Source organism: Vulpes vulpes, chromosome 16 (genome assembly GCF_048418805.1).
Source record: "Vulpes vulpes isolate BD-2025 chromosome 16, VulVul3, whole genome shotgun sequence".
NCBI lineage: Eukaryota > Metazoa > Chordata > Mammalia > Carnivora > Canidae > Vulpes > Vulpes vulpes.
Window position 1 is genome coordinate 71,415,285 of NC_132795.1, and position 22,361 is coordinate 71,437,645.

Sequence of the window (22,361 nt, forward strand, 5' to 3'; positions counted from 1 at the left end):
ATTACTGGTGGCTCTAGCATTGGGAAAATAACCAATTGTTCCAAATTAAAGGAAAAAAGTATATCAATATGTTTGGGAAATTAAACCTCCATTTAGTTTTGTCTTTTGTAATGCAGGTGTTGCAGCTCTTATTTTGGGATTCTGGCACAAATAGTGGTTACTTAGCAGAAAAAATGATTAGGGAAAGTACTAAATTAGGTTATTTTCCAGCACTAAAGCCAGTTGATGAGGCCTAACATGTCTCCTACATAATAAGTGCACCATGGGCTGGCCTAGAAGACAAAAATGTAGTATAAAAGTATGAGCTTTAAAGCAAGTCTGTTAATTTGCTGCTTCTGCTTTCATTTCAATATGGTTTTATCTGTACTGGGGCTTCGTCTCATCAGTGTTTGTGATCAAGGCACTTAAATCAGTTTTGTGGCTTTTTAACAAAGTGACTATCCCTTGTGGTTTTTCTGGCACTGTGTAGACATACTAACCAGAGTTATATCTGAGATAGATGTGTGAACTATATATATAACTGTGCCTTCTTTGCTTCACAACTATTTAATTTCCTTTAAGAAAAAGAGAAGAAATTGTAAAGGTTACTCTGGAGTTCAGTTTGGATATCTTTGGGATATGTTCATCATATAATTTGATGATTACACTAGGTGATCACAAGCTAATGTCAGCAGCTGACAAGGGGAGCTCATACAGTGCCATAGGCCTGAGGTTCTATGAGACATTCAGGCCTGACTTGAAAAAACAAAGCAAAGCAAGCTGCCACCATCAGGCCCATTTCTTACAACCCACCACCTTCCCTAGGGTTTACTCAACTATTAGCACCACACAACCATCAGAACCATAGCTAACCCACATGTGCAGTCTTGCCCCTTCTCCTTCTATCCCCTACCTGGCTCAGGGAAATAAAAAGAAGCCCCTTACAAAATGAGGATGCATGGTTCAAACCCTTAGTGGTTAAGGTTCTGAGAATTACATTATGTGTATTGTTGGAAGAATTTGCCCTTTAAAACTACAAAAAGTGAACTGGTTCCAGGCTCCCTTAATTAAAACCTATTAAGTCTTCAGTGACCACAGACCGCAGAAACATTTCTTAGCTAAGCTTTCAGATGGTCTGGAAGGATTTCTGGCTTATATCTTATTCTGCATTAAATCAGGGTCCCCAAAAGATGCTGGCAGGGCTCTCAATAGGGTATAAATCTTGGGGATCTTGTAAGCTGTGATGCAGCCTTAGTGTTCTGTCAAATTCTCTCTTCCAAGTTCTGATACAGCCTGCCCTGGTTTGGCTTGTGTTTGCAGAAGGGATCAAAGTTCAAAATGCCTTGCACGTAGAATGCTAATGGAGTTTATTTCCTTAAATTTTCTGTAAAATGAAGTGGAAGGAAACAGGTTCCATCTGTAAGATATTCATCTTTTGGCAAGGCCTCCACTCTGAACCTCTGGTTGTTTGCAAACAGCTTCCTTAGTACCTACTCACAGATCTGTGCCTGGGCAATTGTAATATATAGAAGAAATGACTTGCAAATCTGGTTCTCAGACAATAAAAAAGATGTTTTAAAAGCCTCCTGCTGCACATTTTGAAAGATTTTTAATAGAAGCATGGAAATATATTTAATCTCTCTTAAATCTTAAAGACCGTAACACTCACATGTTGGGTTTTTTTTTTTTTCTGCTTCCTTTTTAAGAGAAAGGTGATGCTGAGCCAGAGAGTCCAGACAATGGCACATCGAATACATCGTAAGTCTCTTTCCTGTTTCTATCCAGATAATATGCCTGTAATATGAAGCAGTGCAAGTATCTTGTAAGAGGAATCATAATAATGGAAGGAAGCCTGTGGTTCTCTTTCTCATAATGATGTCTTTTTAAATGCTTTTGGGTGCAGATGCAATTTGAGGTCTTTCTTATGCTTTATCATAGTAAGAGTAATCTTCAAAATGCAAATACTCCTCCTTATGAAATAGAAATGTAGTAAAATTTCAGGGTGTATGTTGTCAGGGAGAAAGGAGGCAAACCTTTAGAATTTTGTTGGAGACTTTCGGCACTGTCATAAATAATCACAGGACTTTTCACACATCCTGAGATACTCTGTCCTACATAACTGTGAAGTACCAATGTGATTTTAAAAGCCTGCCATCTACAACCTCACCTCTGAATTATGCAAAAAGTATGATTATAAATATCTCTGGAATCCCAAGAATTTGTTATGTTTTTGAATTAACGAATGCAGCTTTAAAAACATAATAGAACTTAGGAAGCATGTGTTCCTCACTCTAGATTTTGTCTTTTTCCTCTCAGTATTCAAAGAATCCGAATGTGTTTTTAATGATTAATTTGATACCAGATTTTTCTACCAAAGTTTAAATTAAGTAATTCACAAGTTAACAAATTACTTTAGCTTCACAGGAATCAGTAACAGGTTGGCTCCTTAAGAATCTTTATGTTTATCCTCTAAGGGGTGAGATATGTTTTTGTATTATAAGACAGCTGTGTGAATTTATCTATGTGCTGGCCAGTGCTTATATTACTAAGCATCTGCAATGCTGTTTGTTAGAAATCACACTTTGTGACATATTATTGAATGTCTTATTTTGTCCAAGATCTGTTTCTCAGTCTAGAAAGATCCTTAGGCTTGCATAGGAGGCTATGTATTTCATAAAGGATATAATTATATGTTTGCCTTTATTAAGATATTGCCCTAAAAGTTCTCAATAGTCCCACTGTCATGATTTCTGATGATATAATGAATGTGACTAGTCTTAAATGGTTAAAATAGTATTAATTTTTAAATTTTTGTGCTGCAAAATATAATGGAAGAAGGGTTTTAATGCCATCTGGAGGCATTCTAGAGAATTGAAAAGGGTAGAATCATTTAAAAATTTGGTTCTTTTGAGTAACATTTGAAACTGGATAAGAATCAATACAACTAGAATGTAAGCTATTTGGGAGTAAACTATATGTTTATGAATAATTTTATAAAAGTGCTAATTATTATAGAAACAATTTTTCAAATTCTCATTAACAAAATCATTTTTAAAACAGACAAAAGAATGTATAAAATATGTTGAAACACTGTTAGCATTCCACACTTAACTTTACAAATTTTAAAATTACATTCAATACATACTCCAATTTTGTTAATGCAGTTTGATGTGCCATTAGTTCTTCTTTTCTTTTTTTTTTATAAGATTTTATTTATTTATTCATGAGACACACAGAGAAAGAAAGGCAGAGACATAGACAAAGGGAGAAGCAGGCTCCTTGCAGGGAGCCCGATGCAGGCCTCAATCCCTGGACGACAGAATCACACCCTGTGCCGAAGGCAGATGTTCAACTGCTGAGCCACCCAAGCATCCCTAGTTCTTCTTTTCTTAAGCATTTATAAAAAGTCTATTCTCTGAAAGAATTTGTTTCCATATGTTAGTTTCTTATAAAAATAAATAGTTTGAGGAATTACTTTTAAACCCTCTGGAAATGTCAGAATGTTAAAAGCTTGAAGCATCATCTCACATTCATCATCTGCCTCATATCCTGCCTTTTGCACTAGCTAAAGTCTTAGCTTGAAAGAATTTCTCTTTAAAAAGCAGAGAATTCTAGGGGCACTGGGGTGGCACAGTCAGTTAAGCATCTGACTCTTGGTTTCAGGTCGGGTTGTGATCTTGGGGTGATGGAATCAAGCCCCACATCAGGCTCCATGCTCAGCACAATCTAGCTTGGGACGTTCTCCCCCTCTTTCTCTGCCCTTCCTCCCTGCTCTTCCTTTCTCTCTCTCTCTCTCTCTCTCTCAAATAAATAGATAAATCTTTTTTTTAAGTGGAAAATTCTGAACTTGAGCCCTCTAACGATCTTGTAATTAGGCAAGAGAAGGAGCATATTATGAACAAAGAGCAAGGACTCGGGAAGCCTGAGTTTTGTGTAGCATTTTATATGCTCTTTGCGGTATTTTTTTTTTTTCTTTCTTTGCGGTATTTTATTTGAGCTTTATTTAGGTACACAGTTAGGGTAGGGAATATCCTTATTTTATATACAAGGAACCTAAGAATCAGAAAAGTCATTCGACTTAAGTGAAAAAATTAGGACACAGATCACATATTTATTTTGCTTTTCTGCCCATTTACCAAGCTGAGGGGTGAGTAGATATTAGGAGACAAAGCAAGCCTTAAGTTAGAATCAAGTGGAAAAACTGTGATCAGATTATTTGCTAAGTGGTAAGTACATTAGTTTGCTAGGGCTGCCATAACAAAGTACCACAGACTGTGTGCCTTAAATAAGAGAAATTTATTGTCTTACAGTTCTGCAGGCTAGAAGTCTCAGAGCAGTCAGTAGGGTTGGTTTCTTCTGTGAAGGAAGGATCTGTTGTTCCAGGCTTTGTTCTTTGTTTTACAGATGGCCATATTCTCCCTATGTTTTTCCACATAATCTTCCTTCTGTGTGGGTCTGTGTCCAAATTTCCCCCTTTTATGAAAATACCAGTTATATTGAATAGGGCCCACCCTCATGGCTTCATTCTTACCTTATTACCCCTATAAAGACCCTGTCTCCAAATAAGATTACATTCTGAGGTCCTGGAAGCCAGAATTTCAATATATGAATTCTGAGGGGAAATTATTCAACTCATAATATTAAGGTTCAGAAAAAAAAAGAAGTTCAGAAGCAACCAGAATGATTCAGAAGCCAAGTTGGGAGAAGAGAGAGTGTATAGATACCAGAAGATGAAACAAGGTGAAAGAACCTAAGTAAAACGGACCAAAAATGATAAGCTCCATGGGAGCTGAAGGGGTGAAGAAGCAGAGTAAAGAAAAGTGTACATACACACAAAGAAAAGATAACATACACACAAAACATGAGGAAAGCTATCTTTTTCTTGCTCGTGGTTTAGTGGGAGAAACTCCGCTTCAGTAATGCTTACTCATGCATCTATCTGTATAATTCAATCACCCTGTGAGTCATTCAAAGCCATTATATGGATTTAAATTATAGTATATAATAGGGAGTCTCCAGACAGGGAACTCATTTACTGAAGAAGCATCTTTCCTCCCTGGCCTCTTTTAAAAGCAAGACATTAGCATTATTTAAAATGGCCAAGACATGGAAACAAACTAAGTGATTACTAATGGATAAACAGATAAAGAAAATGTGAGGTATGCACACATGCAGACACACACACACACACACACACACACACACACACATACAGAGGAATATTATTTGACCATAAAAAAGAAGGAAATCCTGCCATTTTCAACAAGGTTGGAACTTGAGGGCATTATGCTAAGTGAAATAAGTCAGACAGAGAAAGACAAATGCCATATAATCTCACACAGATGTAGAATCTTAACAAGCAAACAAACAGACTGATGGTTTCCAGAGGCAGGGGTAGGGGAGTGAGGTAAGGGATGGGCAAAATGAGGGAAAGTTGTCAAAGGTACAAATCTCCAGTTGTAAAAATAAATAAGTCCTGGGGATGTAATGAACAACATCGTGACTATAGTTGATAGTAATCTGTTGTATATTTGAAAGTTGCCAAGAGAATAGATCTAAAAGGTCTCAAAAACAAACAAAAAAAAACTGTAGCTATGTGTAGTTGGCCCCTGAACAACACAGATTTGTAACGCATGGATCTGCTTACATACGGGGGCTTTTTCCATCAAATATGTATAGTACTGGAAGTGTATTTTTTCTTCCTTACGATTTTCCTAATAACTTTTGTTTTTTTCTACCTTACTTTATTGTATGAATACAGTATATAATACATAATATACAAAATATGTGTTAATTGAGTTGTTTATGTTATCAGTTAGGTTTCCAGTCACAGTAGGCTATTAGTAGTTAAGTTTTGGGGGGAGTCAAAGTTATACATGGATTTTTTACTATAAGGGCATTGGGGCATTGACCACATTGTTCAAGGGTCAACTGTATGTCAAATCATTATGCTGTAGACCTGAAACTAATAAATGAATAAATAAAAACAGATTAATCATGACAAGTTTAAGATAGTCGTTGCCTGGCAGGACAGAGTAGTCTGGATAATACTTGATCTCCTCAGGATATCTTATTTAATAAGATCCTATGAGTATTCATAAAGATGGAAGGTATAATTTATGCTTAACACACACACACACACACAAACTCATACATCAAAATTTCTGTGACAGAGTTCCAGTTATGTCAATAATAGAAGAGCTTATATTAGATTAACTTTCCTGCGGATAACTATTATAAATGCTGGACAAAATGTTTTTTTGAAGGCATTAGAGGCTGACTAAAAGAAGGCAGATAATGTTGGATATCTGTTCCTTGAAAGAAGGAAAAGGACCAGTTGAGATCTACATTTATACAGCTTATCCCCTGAGGGCACTTCAATCCACCAAGAGCAACTGGAATTCAAGGAGAAAGCCACATTCATATTTGCTTGAAGTGTTAGAAAGTGGAGTTCAGGGCTGCCAGAGTAGATGAGCTTTAAGGGAGGAAATTCCAGAAAGCAAGGAACCATATATAATAGAGCTCCACTTCTTTATATAAATTTCTCTCAAACCTTGGATGACCACTAAACTGCATAAGTGTGGGAGAGATGTCATTGAGCCCCATGGAAAACAATAGCTTAGAAAGCTGTAAAGCTGAGCAGAGCTTTCAGCTGCTGCCTAATGCCTACAACTATTGCCCATAGAGTTTGGATTTTGATTCCCATCCAGTTATAACAACTTGGTAAACACCTTGAGGGTTTTTTGTTTTTTGTTTTCTGTGTTTTTTTCAAAACCTCAGAGAGGCTCTACCTTATGAATAAAGGACTCATCCTAAAAACTAAAGACTAAACCAAAATGAAATATGACAAAGTGAAACACTAAGTATGCATAAGTTTCAGGCAATCAGCTAATAATTTGTGTGATAGAACAAAAATATCAACATTGCTTAAAGGAAGAAAACAGACTCTAAAGTCTCTATAGCATATCATTGACTAACATTCATTATCTAATATTCATTATTTAATAAAAAATTAAAGGATATGTGAAGAAATAGGAAAATGTGATCCATAATTAAGAGAAAAAGTGGTTACTATAATAGACTTTGAGATGACCTAGATGTTGGAATTTTCAGACAAGAACTTTCAAGCATCTGTTATAATATATTCATGGAGGTAAAGGGAAAAAAAATTATCATAATGACTGAAAAAAGTGAAATCTTAGCAGGGAAATGGAAACTATAAAGAAGGACTAAATGAAAATTCTGGAACTATAAAAAGAACAATATTTGAAATGAAAATTTCACTAGATAGCCAATAAGAATTATTCAGTATGAGGATCAGTAAGAATAAAGATTTAAAAACAATGAATGGAGCCTCAGTGCATTATGGGACAATATCAGATTGTCTAATATACATGTAATTGAAGTCCCAGAAGGATAGGGCAGAAAAAAGAGATCAGAAAATTTTTTTGAAAAAGTAATAGCTGAAAGCTTATTAAACTGGGTAAAAACATTAACTTGTAAATACACGAAACTCAGCTAACTCAAAGAAAGATTTAAAAAAAATACATAAAACCACATCTCAAAACATTGTGAAGTTGCTAAAAACTAAAGATAAAGAGAAACACAAAGAAAATATGATATGTGCAGAGGAGCAGTGATATAACTAGGATTTCCATTAGAAACTTCAGAGGCTAAAACATCTTTAAAGTGCTGAAAAACAAAAAACAAAACCAAAAGCTAAAGAGAGAACTGTCAAGCCATAATTTTAACTCTAGCAAAAATATCCTTCAAAATGGAAGGTGAAATAAAGACTTTTGGATACAAAAGAATCAGAAAGAATTCATTTCAGTAGGCCTACACCACAACAAATGATAAAGGAAATTAATCAGGTTGAAGGGCAATATTATCAGATGGAAACTTAGGCATATAAGAAGGAAGTATATATAGGAAAAAATAAATATATGTATAAACATGAAAGATTGTTTAATGTAAAAAATAAAATATTGTTTTCTGGGATTTGCAGGGTCCAGTTGACCAATGAACAATGCAGGGCTTGGGGCCCTGACTCTGCCCCTCCACAATGCAATGAAAAACCCATATATAACCTTTAAATCCCCAGAAACTTAAGTACTAATACCTGCTGTTAACTGTAAGCCTCTAAAGGTGACATAGTCAATTGACACATATTTCATTTATCTGCTATATACTGTATTCTTACAATAAAGTAAGAGTAAAATATGATTAGAAAAAGAAGGAAGAGAAAATACACTTATAGTACTGTACTTATTGAAGAAAAAATCTCATAAAGTGGAACCACACAGTTCAAACCTTTCTTGTTCAAGGGTCAATGGTATATGGATGGAAAATATGACAAAAATAGCACAAAAAATAAGAAAGAGCTAATGGAATTGCATGACTACAAGGTTCTTACATTTTATGTGAATTAGTATAATATCAAATCTAAGTTTGGTGATAAATATGCATAGTAAAATACATAGAAAAGCCACTAAAAGCAAACACCCCCCCCCCCAAAAAAAATAGCTAGAGTTAAGTCATTGGAGGAATTAAAATAAAAAAATTTAGGTTAATACAATACATGAGAGGAAAGAAAGAACAGAAATAAAAAGCAGAAGTTATGGATATTAAAGAAATTTTAAAAAATAGTAAATCTTGTCCCAGCCCAATCGATACTTGCATTAAATATAAATGGACCAAAAACTCCAGTTAAAAGGCAAAGGGTATCAAATTGGCCTAAATCAAGACTTTCTGCTGTCAACAAGATACACAATTTAAATATAAAAACACAAATAGTTTGAAGCCAGGTGGTGGAAAAGATAGACTGTGTTAACAGTAAGTATAAGAAAACCAATGTGACACTATTAATATTGCCAAATAGACCTTTAGATAAAGACCTTTAACTGATAAAAAGGTTAGTTATTTAAAAAAGCAATCATAATTATGTATTTATTAACAGATCTTTAATAATAGGTACAGGTTTTTAACATCTCTTTCTTCAGTAATCAGTAGGAAACTTAAAATATTAGCAAGTATGTAGATATTTGGACATTATTAACTACTTTGGCCTAATTGACATTTATAGAACACTGCCCTCAACAAGTGCAGATTACAGAATCTCATCAAGTATACATGAAGCATTCACCCAAGACAGATCTTGTTGGGAGCAAGAAAAGAAATAACAATAAATTTCATAGTATTAAAATCTTTACAGAGTGTATTCTATGATCACAGCATGATTAAATTATGTCAATGGCAAAGAAATAATCTAGATACTTGATAAATAACATCGAAATAGTCTTTGAGTTAAAGAATAAATCACAAGGGAAATTAGAAAGTGAGTTTAACTGGGAGAAAATGAAAGCACAATTTATGAAAATTATAGGATTCATGAAAACAATAAACAAAGCAAAAAAAGAAATTTGTAGCTTCATATGCTTGTGTTAAAAGACCAAGGTTGAACATCAGTAACTTACGTTCCCACTCTAAGAAGCCACCAAAAGAAGAATAAATTAAACCCAAGGTAATTAGAAAGAACATAATAAAAATTAGGAATAGAACTTAACAAATAATATAGAAAATCAGTGAAGCCAAAATTTAGTTATTTTAAAAGATTAATAAAATTAACAAACACTGATGAAAGCAATTAAGAAAAAAAGAATGAGAACACAAACTACCAACATTAGCAATGAGAAGACAGGACATGAACACATAGCCTACAGAAGTTTTAACAATGATAACTGGATATTATGGCTACTTTAGCCAATTTATTTGACAATTTAGATGAAATAGTCACTTTCCTTGAAAATACGCAATTTACTGTAACTTTCACAAGACTATTAGAAAATATGAAGGCCCCATTACTATTTTAAAAAACTAAATATATAATAAAAACTTTTACACAAAGAAGATTCTTCCAGGGTTAGATGGCTTCACAAAACTTCAAATAAAAAATGTTTATGCCAATGAAATACCAACAAATAAGCTACCAATCTTACACAAATTCTTTCAGAAGTTAGAGGAAGAAAAACTACCCAGTTGATTGTATCAGGCTAGTAAAACCCTGATACCAAAATCTGACATAAACCTTAAAAGAAAATAATCCAGTATCCTTTGTAAACATTCTGAAATTTCTTTAAAAAATATTAGCATGTATACTCAGAGACATATGTAAAAAATATATGATTATAACTCAGTGGGGTTTATCACAGGGATGCATGGTTGGTTTAACAGAAAAATTAATTGTAATCCACCATATTAATAGAATAAAGGATAAAAACCTTGATCTTTTAAATGGATGAAGAGAAAGCATTTGGCATAATTAACACTCATGATTTTTAGAAAATCTCAGCAAGCCAAGACAAAAAAGAAACTTAGTCAACCTGGTAAAGGGCATCTACAATTTAAAAAAAAAAAAAAAAACCTACTAGTGGGTTGCCTGGGTGGCTCAGGTGGTGATCCCAGGGTTCTGGGATCAAGTCCCACATTAGGCTCCCCACAAGGAGCCTGCTTCTCCCTCTGTCTATGTCTCTGCCTCTCTCTCTCTGTGTCTCTCATGAATAAATAAAATCTTTAAAAATAGAATAAAAAACCTACTGCTAACATCATATTTAATAATGAAACACCAAACACTTTCCTCCTAAGATTGGAAACATAGCAGTGATGTTTGCGCTTATCACCTGTATTCAACATTGTACTATTTCTAGTCAGTGCAATAAGGCAAGAAAAGGAACTAAAAAACATAAAGATTGACAAGAATGGTTGTTTATAGAGAAAATCCTCAGAAATCTAATAAGCAACTAATAGAATCAGTAAATGAATTAAGCAAGGTCACCCTACAAAACTCAGTTGTATTTTTATTTATTAGCAATAAGGAATTGGAAAATGAAATTTTTTTAAGATTTTATTTATTCATGAAAGACACAGAGAGAGATAGAGGCAGAGACATAGGCAGAGGGAGAAGAAGGCTCCCTGTGAGGAGCCCATGCAGGATTCGATCCCAGGAGCCTGGGATCACACCCTGAGCCAAAGGCAGACACCTAACCACTGAGCCATCCAGGCATTCCAGAAAATGAAATTTTAAATGGAATTTTATTTACAATGACAAAATACATAATAAATCTAGCAAAAGACATAAGACCTGTACTCTGAAAACTAAAACATTGATGAGAGAAATTTGAGACCTAAATAAATGGACAGATGTTCACAAATTGGAGGAATTAATTATGTTAACATGTCACTTCTTTTCATATTGTTCTGTAGATTCAACACCATCTTGATCAGATAGCTAGCAGGACACTTCTATAGAAAATGACAAGTTGATTCTAAAATTTTTATAAAAAAGTGAAGGATCTATTAGTCAAAACAGTCTTGAAGAACAAGGTTGAAGTCCTTATGGTTCCTAATTTCAAGACTTATAAAACCGAAGTAATATAGTGTGGCATTAACATAAGAACAGACAAATAAATCAATGGAGCAAAATAGAGTCTAGAAATAGAACCATACCTATATGGTCAGTTGATCTTTCACAGAACCACCAAGCAGTTCAGTGGCAAAAGCCAAATGCTTTCAACAAATACTGTTGGAGCAACTGCTGGGGGTAAAAATAGGAATCTCACACCACACACAATTGAGATAAATCATAGGCTTCAATATAAAGGCTAAAACTATAAAGCTTCTAGAGGAAAACATAGGAGAATATCTTCAAAACCTGAGATAGGCAAAGATGTCTCACAGAAGTCACAAAAACATACAATATAAAAGAAAATCCTAAAAAAAAAAGAAAAAAGAAAATCCTGTTGAATTGGACTTCCTCAAAATTAAAAATATCTTCTCATCAAAATGACAGGGCAAGACACAAACTGGGAGAATATATTTGCAATACATATATCTGACAAATAATTTGTATACAGAATACCTAGGGAACTCTGAAAATTCAATAACAAAATGATAAACAAATGTTTCAAATGGGCCACCTCTTCAAACAGACAAAAGAATATACACAAATGGCTAGCAAGCAGCTTAAAAGATACATTTCACTTTAATGACTTAAAAGATGTTATTTCAATAACATGCATCTTCAGGGAAATACAAATTAAAGCCATAATGATATACCACAACACCCACTAGAATGGCTAAAATTGAAAGGACTGACAACACCAAATAGTGGCAAGGATCTGGAGCAGTTGGAAATCTCATGCATTGCTGATAGAAAAATAAAATGGTGTAACTCTTTCTGAAAACCATTTGACTGTTTCCTAGACACACATTTATTACATGACCCAGCAATTCCCTTTGTGGGCATTCATGCAGAAAAAAAAAAAATGGGAAAAAAGAGATTTGTACAAGAGTATTTGTAATGGCTTTACTCATAAAATCAAAAACTGGAAGCAACCCCAATATCCATCAACTGGTGAATGGATAAATAACTATGGTATATTCACACTATGGAATACTTGTAATCAAAAGTCCACAAACTTCTCGACTTGATCTGTAGATTCAAAGCAATCACAATAAAAATTCCAGCAATTTATTTTGTGAATATCAACAAGCTGATCCTAAAGTTTATATGGAGAGGCAGAAGACCCAGAAGAGCCAACACAATATTGAAAGAGAAAAGCAACATTGGAGGACTAAAGCTATCCCACTCCCAAGACTTACTAAAAGCAATAGTAATCAAGACAGTGTGGTTTTGGCAAAAGAATAGAGAAATAGATCAGTGGAACAGAATAGACCCACATAAATATAGTTGACTGATCTTTGACAAAGGAGCAAAGACAGTACAATGTACCAAAATATTTTCAACAAATGGTGCTGGAACAGCTGGATATCCACATAGAAAAAAATTGAATCTAGACAGACCTTCTGCTCCTCACAAAAGTTAACTCAAAATGAATTACAGACTTAAATATATAAAACACAAAACTATAAAACTCCTAGAAGATATTATAGGAAAAAACCTAGATGACCTTGGGTATAGTGATGATGATTTTTTAGATACACCACCAAAGGAATAATCCATGAACTAAATAATTGGTAAACTGGATTTCATTGAAATTAAGAACATATGCTCTATGAAAAAATGTGAAAAAGATTGAAAAGATGAGAATGAGACAAAACAATGTCAAGAGAATAAAACTGGGAGAAAATACATGTGAAAGACACATCTGATAAAGGACAGGTATCCAAAATATACAAAGAATTCTTAAAACTCAACAGTAAGTAAACAACCCGATTTTAAAATGAGCCAAAGACCTTCATGTGAATAGATGCTCTTACTCCATATGTCATCAGGAAAATGTAAATTTAAACAATGAAATACTACTACTAGAATGGCCATTAGAATGGCCCAAATCCAGAACATTGACAACACCAAATGCTGACAAGGATATGGAGCAACAAGAACTCTCATTCATTGCCAGTGGTTGCTGTGAAGGGCTGGAGTTTGACTGGAAGGGGTCATGATGAAATTTCTAAAGTGATAGAAAAGTTCTATATCTTAATTTGGGCTATGTGAGAAGAATATACATTTAACAAAACTCCACTGAATTTTACACTTAAGTTCTCTGCATTTCACTGTCTATAAATTATACCTCAATTAAATAACAATTAATTTACAGAAAGGATAAATTTATGTGGCAGCTTTTCTACCTGGTGATAATAATAATTGACCTGTTTTGAGGTTTTACCTTGACCAAGTACTAGTCTTAACACTTTACGTTTTATCACTTCTAATTTTTAGCAAAAATCCAATAGCACCTTATCTTACAGGCAAAAAGAAGAGAATAAGGTTTCTGCTCTATATAGCTTTTAAGTGGCAAAGCCAGGATTTAAACCCAAGATTCAGAACCTGCAACCAAGCTCTTAACCTCTGTCCCACTCTACTCCTATCCTTGAACTCTTCTGAAGTTTCTCTGGAGACAATAACCAGGGCAGGAAGAACAAGCAAGGTGGTGCCTGCAGAGGAAGAGTAGATTCAGATCCTGCCAGGTTGTCATCTGTACTAGAAAAGTTCTAGAAATAATGAGCAAGTGGAGATTCCCAAGATACTGTGAAGGCCATATTTTGACAAGATCAATGGCATTCACTTGTAGAAAAATCCTGAGGCAGGACCCTTCTACATTTGTATATGACCCTTCATTGAACAAAGCACCTGTGATGTTAAAGACTACATGAAGATTTGATAGCACCTTCATAAATGAAAGAAGTGGGGATCCCTGGGTGGCTCAGCAATTTAGTGCCTGCCTTCGGCCCAGTGTGTGATCCTGGAGACCCGAGATCGAGTCCCACATCAGGCTCCCTGCATGGAGCCTGCTTCTCCCTCTGCCTGTGTCTCTGCCTGCCTCTCTCTCTCTCTCTCTCTCTCTCTCTCTCTCTGTGTGTGTGTGTGTGTGTGTGTGTGTGTGTCTCATGAATAAATAAAATCTTAAAAAAAAATGAAGTGGAATCAAACACCAAATATTCATTTCCTAGGAGAAAAAAATAAATAAACAAATGAAGCAGAAAAAGAATGGTCTGTCAGGTGCACATGGTACAGTAAAAGACTTAGAAATTATTATAAACTCAAACTGGATTAGAATGACTCATGCAGTGTTCTTTCTCCAAAGTTAATACAGTAGTTGAAATTAATATATGGAAAGTGCCAGTTACCTGGGAGGCACCCAATAAACATTAGTACTGCAATCATAACAGGATTCATGACTTATAAAAGGTAGAAAACAACCCTATCTTAGCAGTTGGTAATGATCAGAGTTCAGTTAGAATTTTAATCTTTCTTTTAAAAAAAAGTAAACTGAGAAGAGTTGAAGGGTGATAAAAATAAAGATTTCAAAAGGGGGACGCCTGGCTGGCTCAGCAGTTGAGTGTTTGCCTTCAGCTCAGGGCATGATCCCATGGTCTTGGGATCGAGTCCCACCTTGGGCTCCCTACATGGAGCTTGCTTCTCTCTCTGCCTATGTCTCTGCCTCTCTCTCTCTCTCTCTCTCTCTCTCATAAATGAATAATTTTTTTATTTTTTATTTTTTTTTAATTTTTATTTATTTATGATAGTCACACAGAGAGAGAGAGAGAGAGGCAGAGACACAGGCAGAGGGAGAAGCAGGCTCCGTGCACCGGGAGCCCGACGTGGGGTTTGATCCCGGGTCTCCAGGATCGCGCCCTGGGCCAAAGGCAGGCACCAAACTGCTGCGCCATCCAGGGATCCCCTGAATAATTTTTTTAAAAGAGATTTCAAAAGGTCTTCTAGTAGAGCTGAGGCAGTGAAGAAGAAAAGCTAGTGGTCAGACTGCTTCAGAGATGTTAACCAGTATGAGTTTTCTCTAATTCCAGACAATGGGATCTTAGGCAAGGAGCGCATGGCTTTACATCTCCCTTTGAAGAATGCATGGCCTGGAGAAGGCTAAAAAATTTACCACTGACTAATGTTTTTAAATGTCTTGGAAGGTGTGGCTGCCATTGATTGGTAGAACAGAGTGGGTCTAGATGATGCCCAAAGATCCATTCCAGGTGTATGAGTCATTTTTAAAGATAAAAAGTTTAAAGATGAAAAGTATTCATATCAATGAAAAAATATTTGTCTTTGTCAGTTCAGGTTGCTCTAACAAACTACTATAGTCTGTGTGGTTTACAAGCAATAGAAATTTACTTCTCACAGTTCTGGAGGCCAAGAAGTCTAGGATCAAGGTGCTTGGCAGATCCAACATCTGATGAGGGCCCGCTTCCTGGTTTGCAGATGGCCATCTTGCTGTGTCCTCACATGGCAGAGAGCAGAGAGAGAGAGGAAGCAAGCTTTATTATATTCCTTCTTATAAGAGCATTAATTCTAATTACTTCCCAGAGGGCCTCCTAATACCATCACTTGGTGGTTAGAATTTCAGCGTATAAATTTTGGAGGGACATAAATAGTCCATGACCATATTTATTAAAAAATTTCTTATGCTCATTGTAGAGCATTGTCTTAGAAAATGTTAAATATGAAGGGAAAAATACACAGAGAAACAATTGTATCTGAAACACAAAGAAATCTGTCATTTATACATGTGCATTTAATAATAAGGTTACACAAACTGATTGTATAATAGGTTCTGGAAGTTGAGAGATCAAAGTTGATTTGAGAACTGTTACCGAAAGATGGTTTTATAGTTTGCATGTGTGTGTGTGCGTGTGTGTGTGTGTGTGTTTTCAGAGAAGTTTGAAACCTTCCTGATATTTATTTTGGCCACAGTATTCCATATCTAAAATAATGAACTGTGGCTGTTCTTTTAGTCTGTGAGGTGTCTGCCCCCAGAGACTTCCTTTCCGTATCTGTTTAAGTAATTTGCCAGGATTCTGTCTGCTAAGAAAATGAGAAACCTGGTGTACAGCCTTTACCTAGAAAAGATTGGCCAGATTCTGTTTCTTCAACTCTCAGATACCAAAAATAAAAAAATATGATAGGAAGGGACTTTAGGGCTCCTTGGACCCCCTTATTGTGTAGATGAACAAACTTAGGCTGAAGGCCTTTTGAGACATATGTTTTATTCAGTGAGGAAGGAAGACCTTGACCCAGCCCTCAGATACCAACGAGTCCAAGGCTGGACAGGCTTGTTGAAAGAGAAGGTGTGTGTATCAGTTTTACCTGAGGGGGAAAAAGAAAAGACGTGGCTGTCATATTGCTTGTACTCTCAGATTAAAATACGAAATGAACCCAAAAATGTAGACTGGAAATTATGCCATCACAGAACAAGATTGCAAACCTTCTCTTTTGTGCTCTTACGCCAGACTGGAAGGCCCATGGTCCCAGAGGTCACAAAAGAGAATTCTTCAGAAAAACTGGAGAGTGTATTCCCTGACCCATTTGGTTCCCCAGAGACTCACATTTTCTCTTTCCTTTATATCCAGGCTCCTCCCAGAGTGTTATCTAGGTTAGGGTTTCTCAGTATTTTTTTTTTTGTAACTTAATGTCTTTTTAATATTTGAACTGTGATAAAATACATGTAACATAAAATCTACCATCTTAACCATTTTTAAGTGTACAGGTTAGTAGCATTAAGCACAGTCACATTGTTGTGTAATCATTACTACCATCCATCCACAGAACTTCTTTGATCTTCCCAAATGGAAACTCTGCTAATATGCTGAATTAAAGAATGGCCAAAGCCATTAACTCCCATTTCCCCCTCCTCTGGTCCCTGGCAACCACCACTCTACTTCCTGTCTCTATGAATTTGACTATACTAGGGACCTTGCATAGGTGGAATCATAGTATTTATCCTTTTGTGTCTGATTTATTTCACTTAGCATAATGTCTTCAAAGTTTCATCCATGTTGTAGTGTGTGTCAGAAGTTCTTTCCTTTCTAAAAGGAATTTCCTTTGTTTTTATGGAAAACATAAAATGAATGTTATGCACTGAAAAACATTCTGTGGGCATATATACATAATGGAATAATATTCCATGGTGTGTATATACATTTTGTGTTTCCATTCATCCATCAGTGGACACCTGGGCTGCTTCTACTTTTTACCTGTTGCAAATAATGCTGCTTACAAGATGAGTATGCAAATACCTCATCGAATTCCTGCCTTTAGTTATTTTGGATATATACTCATTTCATCCTTTTTGAACATACCCTGCACAATCAGAAGTACATTTTACATCATATCCTATGAAAGTGTGTGTACTGAAAGAACAGAATCACAAAACATTACCTATAACTACTCTTGACATTTTCTATCCTTATTTAATATTTTAAAATACAGGTCAAGCCACACCAATCCACCTTTGTCAGCCAATATCCATATCACACTATAGGCTACTGACCAAACTAATGAGATAGTCTATGCCGAAGGTGGAGGCAGGAGAAGAAAATGTGTACTGGCCCCGTCATGCTTCCAACCCTCACTCAGTCACCTGTGTAAATGACTTCCTCAGAAGGGGAGTTCTTCCTGAGACTGAAAGAGTATGAGAAGCTTGTCCAGAGATTTGTATCCAGTGAGTCTGTATCCCACTCAGCATTGCCACAGGCTCACACTGTTGGAATGTGACTCATTTATACCCTGCAGTACTGCCCTCAGAGAACCCATAAGCATTCTCACAGGGCCAAGGAAAGCTTGAGCTCAAAGGCCTGACAACTCAGAATTTAGGACTCCTTCAGAGGCTTAAGAAGGTAGATGGTTGGAGTGTAAGTTATACAAGAAGGAGGTTTTTCAGCGACCCCTAATTAGATCACATAAGCATCTGCTTCCTTCATTTAACGATTAAAGTGGACACAGTTTCTATATGGCACCTCTGCAATGAGCAATTCCAGTCCACAGAGACATTAATTAATAAACTTCAGCTACTCTGTATTCGCAGTGGCTTTAGCAGATGGCAGCGTTTTTCTGAGGAGTCACTTGGGCCATGCGAGAACATGGTAAATCAATAAATATTACCATATTTATTGATTGCAGTCGGTAATCAATAAATATTGCCTGGCATTAACAGACTGATTATGCTTCTTCCAAATGTTTTCTTTTATAAAGCTTCTTCATGCTCTTGTGCTGAAGCTTTGCCCAGCTATTTAGAACATAATACCTACATAATAAGATATTGTTGGTACGAATCAATGAATGAATTTGAAATAACACAAAGGATGGTTGGAATACATTTGCTGAGCACTTTCTGTATCTTCTTTCAGAAATACCACTACAAGATTTGTCCTTTCTCTTGTACAGATCTTAATTAAGATGTAAACCTCCAAAAAAAAAAAAAAAAAGATGTAAACCTCCAAAATGCAGAGCTTTTATATTTACAAACTGAATTCTCCCAACCCTCCTCCTCCCACCCCCAGATCACAGATTCTCTTTGCCTCTAATGCTGATCCCTTCCCAGGCAGCCTGGTACTATTATGATACTTTCCAGGCATTAAATGCCTATTTTGTGCCAGACACTGTACTAGACATGTTATCTTACTTAATTCTTAACAATAATCCAATGAGGTGTATTATTGCATTATTACATCCCATATTATAGAACAGAAAATCGAGGTCTCAGAGCTGCGAGTTGGCTCAAAGAGATTTCACAGTTGTCAGTGGCCTAGATTTTAGCTAAGTCGGCTGGCTCCAGAACCACTTGCAGGAACCACTTTCAATCTGGGACCTGGTGCAGAGGGCACATGAAGCAGAAGTGATTTTAAGGGAGAAATCGGTTCCTACACAAAGCCTGGTATTTACCTAAAAGCCCTTTAATACCTGCCCTCCCTTCATATCGTCAAGAAGATTGTGTCCCAAAGAGCTTGGGGACGGGGGGAGGCTGGAGGAAGCCTGATTATAGACAATGAGGAAGCATGGCGTTACTGCACAGTGATGGAGATCTTGGAAAGAGCAGGGGCTGGAGCCTGGAATTCATCTGACAATCCAAATAGCTGGCAGAAGTAAAAGGACAGCTTCCCAGCTCTGGCCCACCTGCTCACCTCAGAGGGCCTTCTGCTGTTGGCAGAGTATATTTTGCTAAAGCAGTACTCACATGATCCCCCAAAGCATGTAAAATATTTAAGCCTCTGCCCTCAAGGTTCTACCACAGAGAATGCCACCCCCACTTTTAGCTTCTTCAACAACTGAAAAATACAAAAAGGGACAGGGAATGTAGAGATAATGGGCAGGTGACCAAACTTTCACACACATACACTCATCTTTCGATGTTAAAAAGGCCATTCCTGCTTTAAAAATGAGGACGTGGTGGGTTTTAAAATATTTTTTTAGAATAGTAAAGGCGTCAGTCTATCATGATTAAGAGGTAACAAATACTGAATAGTAACTAGCTGGTCTGTATGCTAAATGCCTTATAAAAATGGACTAACTATATAATATAACAGTGATGGAGGAATGACAGGTGTAAACTGGAACATAGGCTCACCCTGTAGATGAATCGACTCTTTGAATCTTCATAGCAACCCAAAAAAGTAGATAGTATTAGAATCTCTCCTTTTATAGATAAAGAAAGTGAGTCTCAGAGAGCTCCCACAGGTAGTATGGCCAAGCCAGGATATTACCCTAGAGGTATCTGACTTGAAAGCACTCTTTCTTTGACACTGCCTCAGACTGCAGACACCTGAGCTGTGTTGTAGAGTAGACCTAGCACTGCTGGACTCCATTCCGGGTTCAAAACACAAACAAATGAAGTTCAAAGTGACCAGATGGCAGGAAACCCAGTGACTGGGGACTATTTCATTTGAAAGTCTGTTTAACACTATAGCTAGGGATTGAGTTAAATTAATTGGCTTGTAGCAATGGGGGAAAGAATGTTATTCATTTGCTTTTGGAGTTTTGGAGAGTAAAGAGAATAATAAGCAGGGTGAGAAAGAAAAACAACCAATAGTTGGGTAGAACTGTTAACCATATAACTTCACTTCTTGAAATAATCTGATGCTAATTTCACACAACCTGAGAAGTTGTATACTCTGAAAACAAAGAGAAGATTTCTTTAATGGATAAATACATAAAATACTGTCATTTGTAATTTTAAAAATATGAATATATTATCCATGCGGCCATAGGAAAAAAAATCATTTTCTCCTGGGCCAATTGTAAAAATGGAGCCAATATCTGATTTTGTGAGGTTTTTTTCTTATTGACAGTTTGCACTACTATCCTCACCCCCAAAATTTACTGAGCACTTTACTATGTGCTGGGTACTGTTCTAAGCATTTTACTCATATCATCCTCACAGCTCTCTGGAATGGTTATCCCCATTTACAGATAAGGGAAATGATGCACAGAGAGGGTAAGTAACTTGCCCGGCGTCACACAGCTAGTGTGTGACAAAGCTGGGATTTGAACTCAGTTTGATTCCTGAACCCGTGCTTCTAACCACACTTCTATATAGTCTCCATTCTGGATGTCAGACTTCAACAGTATTTTCAAAATACTATCGATATGCCTTTGCATTTCTGAATTATGTATCACCCCTGGGTGTACTTAGATGTTGGAAAATATACTTGAATTAATCATTAATGTAATTAAGATCTTCATCTTATCTTTAAATGTCTGGAGGATATCAGTATTTTCATCTTCCTTTCAAAATGTCCAAGAGGCGATCATTTTACTACATTTCCAAATACAATTGAATTCTGTTGTTTTTCCTAGTAATGACTATTACTAGTCATGCTAAATTGCTTCCAAGTGGGTACTACAGAGAGAAAACTCAGTGCCTTTGAAAATATTAAATTTGATGTACAAATTTCAAAAGAGAATGATCGATTAAAACTTGAGTATTTGTATGAATTTGTGGCTGAACTACAGTCTCATGCTGTCTTCAGGACTCATTTTGTGAGTTCTGGACTCAGGTGATCCAGAGCTCAAACCCTATGGACTTCTGCAGTCAGTATCAGGATGTGGTGTCTCAGTGGAGCTGTTAGTATAACTGGATGAGCCAAAAATAAACCAGTGCCATAGAGAGTTATACCTGGACAAAAAGCATTCAGAAGGATAGGAATGGAAATTTCTCATCTTCCAGTTGTAAATAGATGTCTTTGTTGTTTTTTTATCCCTTCTGTCTAACCTCCAAACTAGTATTGCCAGATAAAATACAAGACACACAGTTGAATTTGAATTTCAGAGTAACAAGGAATAATTTTTTGTATTAGTATATCCCATGCAGTATTTGGGAATAATTTTTTTAGCATATGTATGTCCTGTGCAATTTTTGGGACATATTTATATTTTAAAAATTATTCATTTTTTACCTGAACTTCAAATTTAACTGGACATCCTGTATTTTTATTTGCTAATTCTAGTGACCCTACCAAACACCTACCCTTTCATGGTGTTTGGACTGGACTTTAATTTAAATCCATACTTTATCAAAGAATAGAAGATAGACAAGGTGAAGAAGGGAGAGAAAAGAAAAGTGAAAAGAGATAAAGAGGAGAAAGTAAGAATGTGTTCTGGCAACCTGCCAAGTAAAATAACTAACATTTTGCAAGAAAGAAATCCTAAAACTGAGGTCATAGGATGGAAAAAGTCTGTTTCACAGACTCTTTAGCCTGAACACTGGCCAAAAAAAAGCAGGCATCCTATTAACATCTGAATACCAAAGCTCATCCAGGAATGGAAAGATTTGGAATTTGAAGATCCTACGCTTCCAGCTTTGTTAGAATACCACAGTTCTTTATTAATTGCAAGAAGGATTTTGTATTTTCAGTGAGATATGTAGGTAATTTGATATCAAAGAAAGCTAACTTCACTTTATGTTACTAACATGCATTTGAAACTTCGTGGATAACCTTTTGTTTGCTTGCCTCGCGCTAAAATGCAAAAAAAAAACTATCAGATACCTGATATGGAGAAGAATTTACCTCTGTTTAAAAATCACACAGTTCTGCTGTGAAGCGTGAAGATGGCTTTGCTTTTTTTTTTTTTTTTTTTTTTT

The 22,361-nt window shown here is 35.9% G+C and overlaps 1 protein-coding gene across 6 annotated transcripts in view; it reads left to right on the forward strand.

Annotated features, from left to right (window-relative positions):
* AFF3 (ALF transcription elongation factor 3) overlaps positions 1-22,361 on the forward strand; it is a 522,770-nt gene that overhangs the window by 352,278 nt on the left and 148,131 nt on the right. For 5 of the 6 annotated variants that reach the window (XM_072743000.1, XM_072743001.1, XM_072743002.1 and 2 more), the window contains one exon: positions 1,686-1,737. In XM_072743000.1, the coding sequence (XP_072599101.1) occupies positions 1,686-1,737 (52 nt within the window). Of the gene's footprint in view, positions 1-1,685; positions 1,738-20,660; positions 20,715-22,361 lie in introns of all 6 variants that reach the window. The other variant, XM_072743005.1, reaches the window with a different exon arrangement.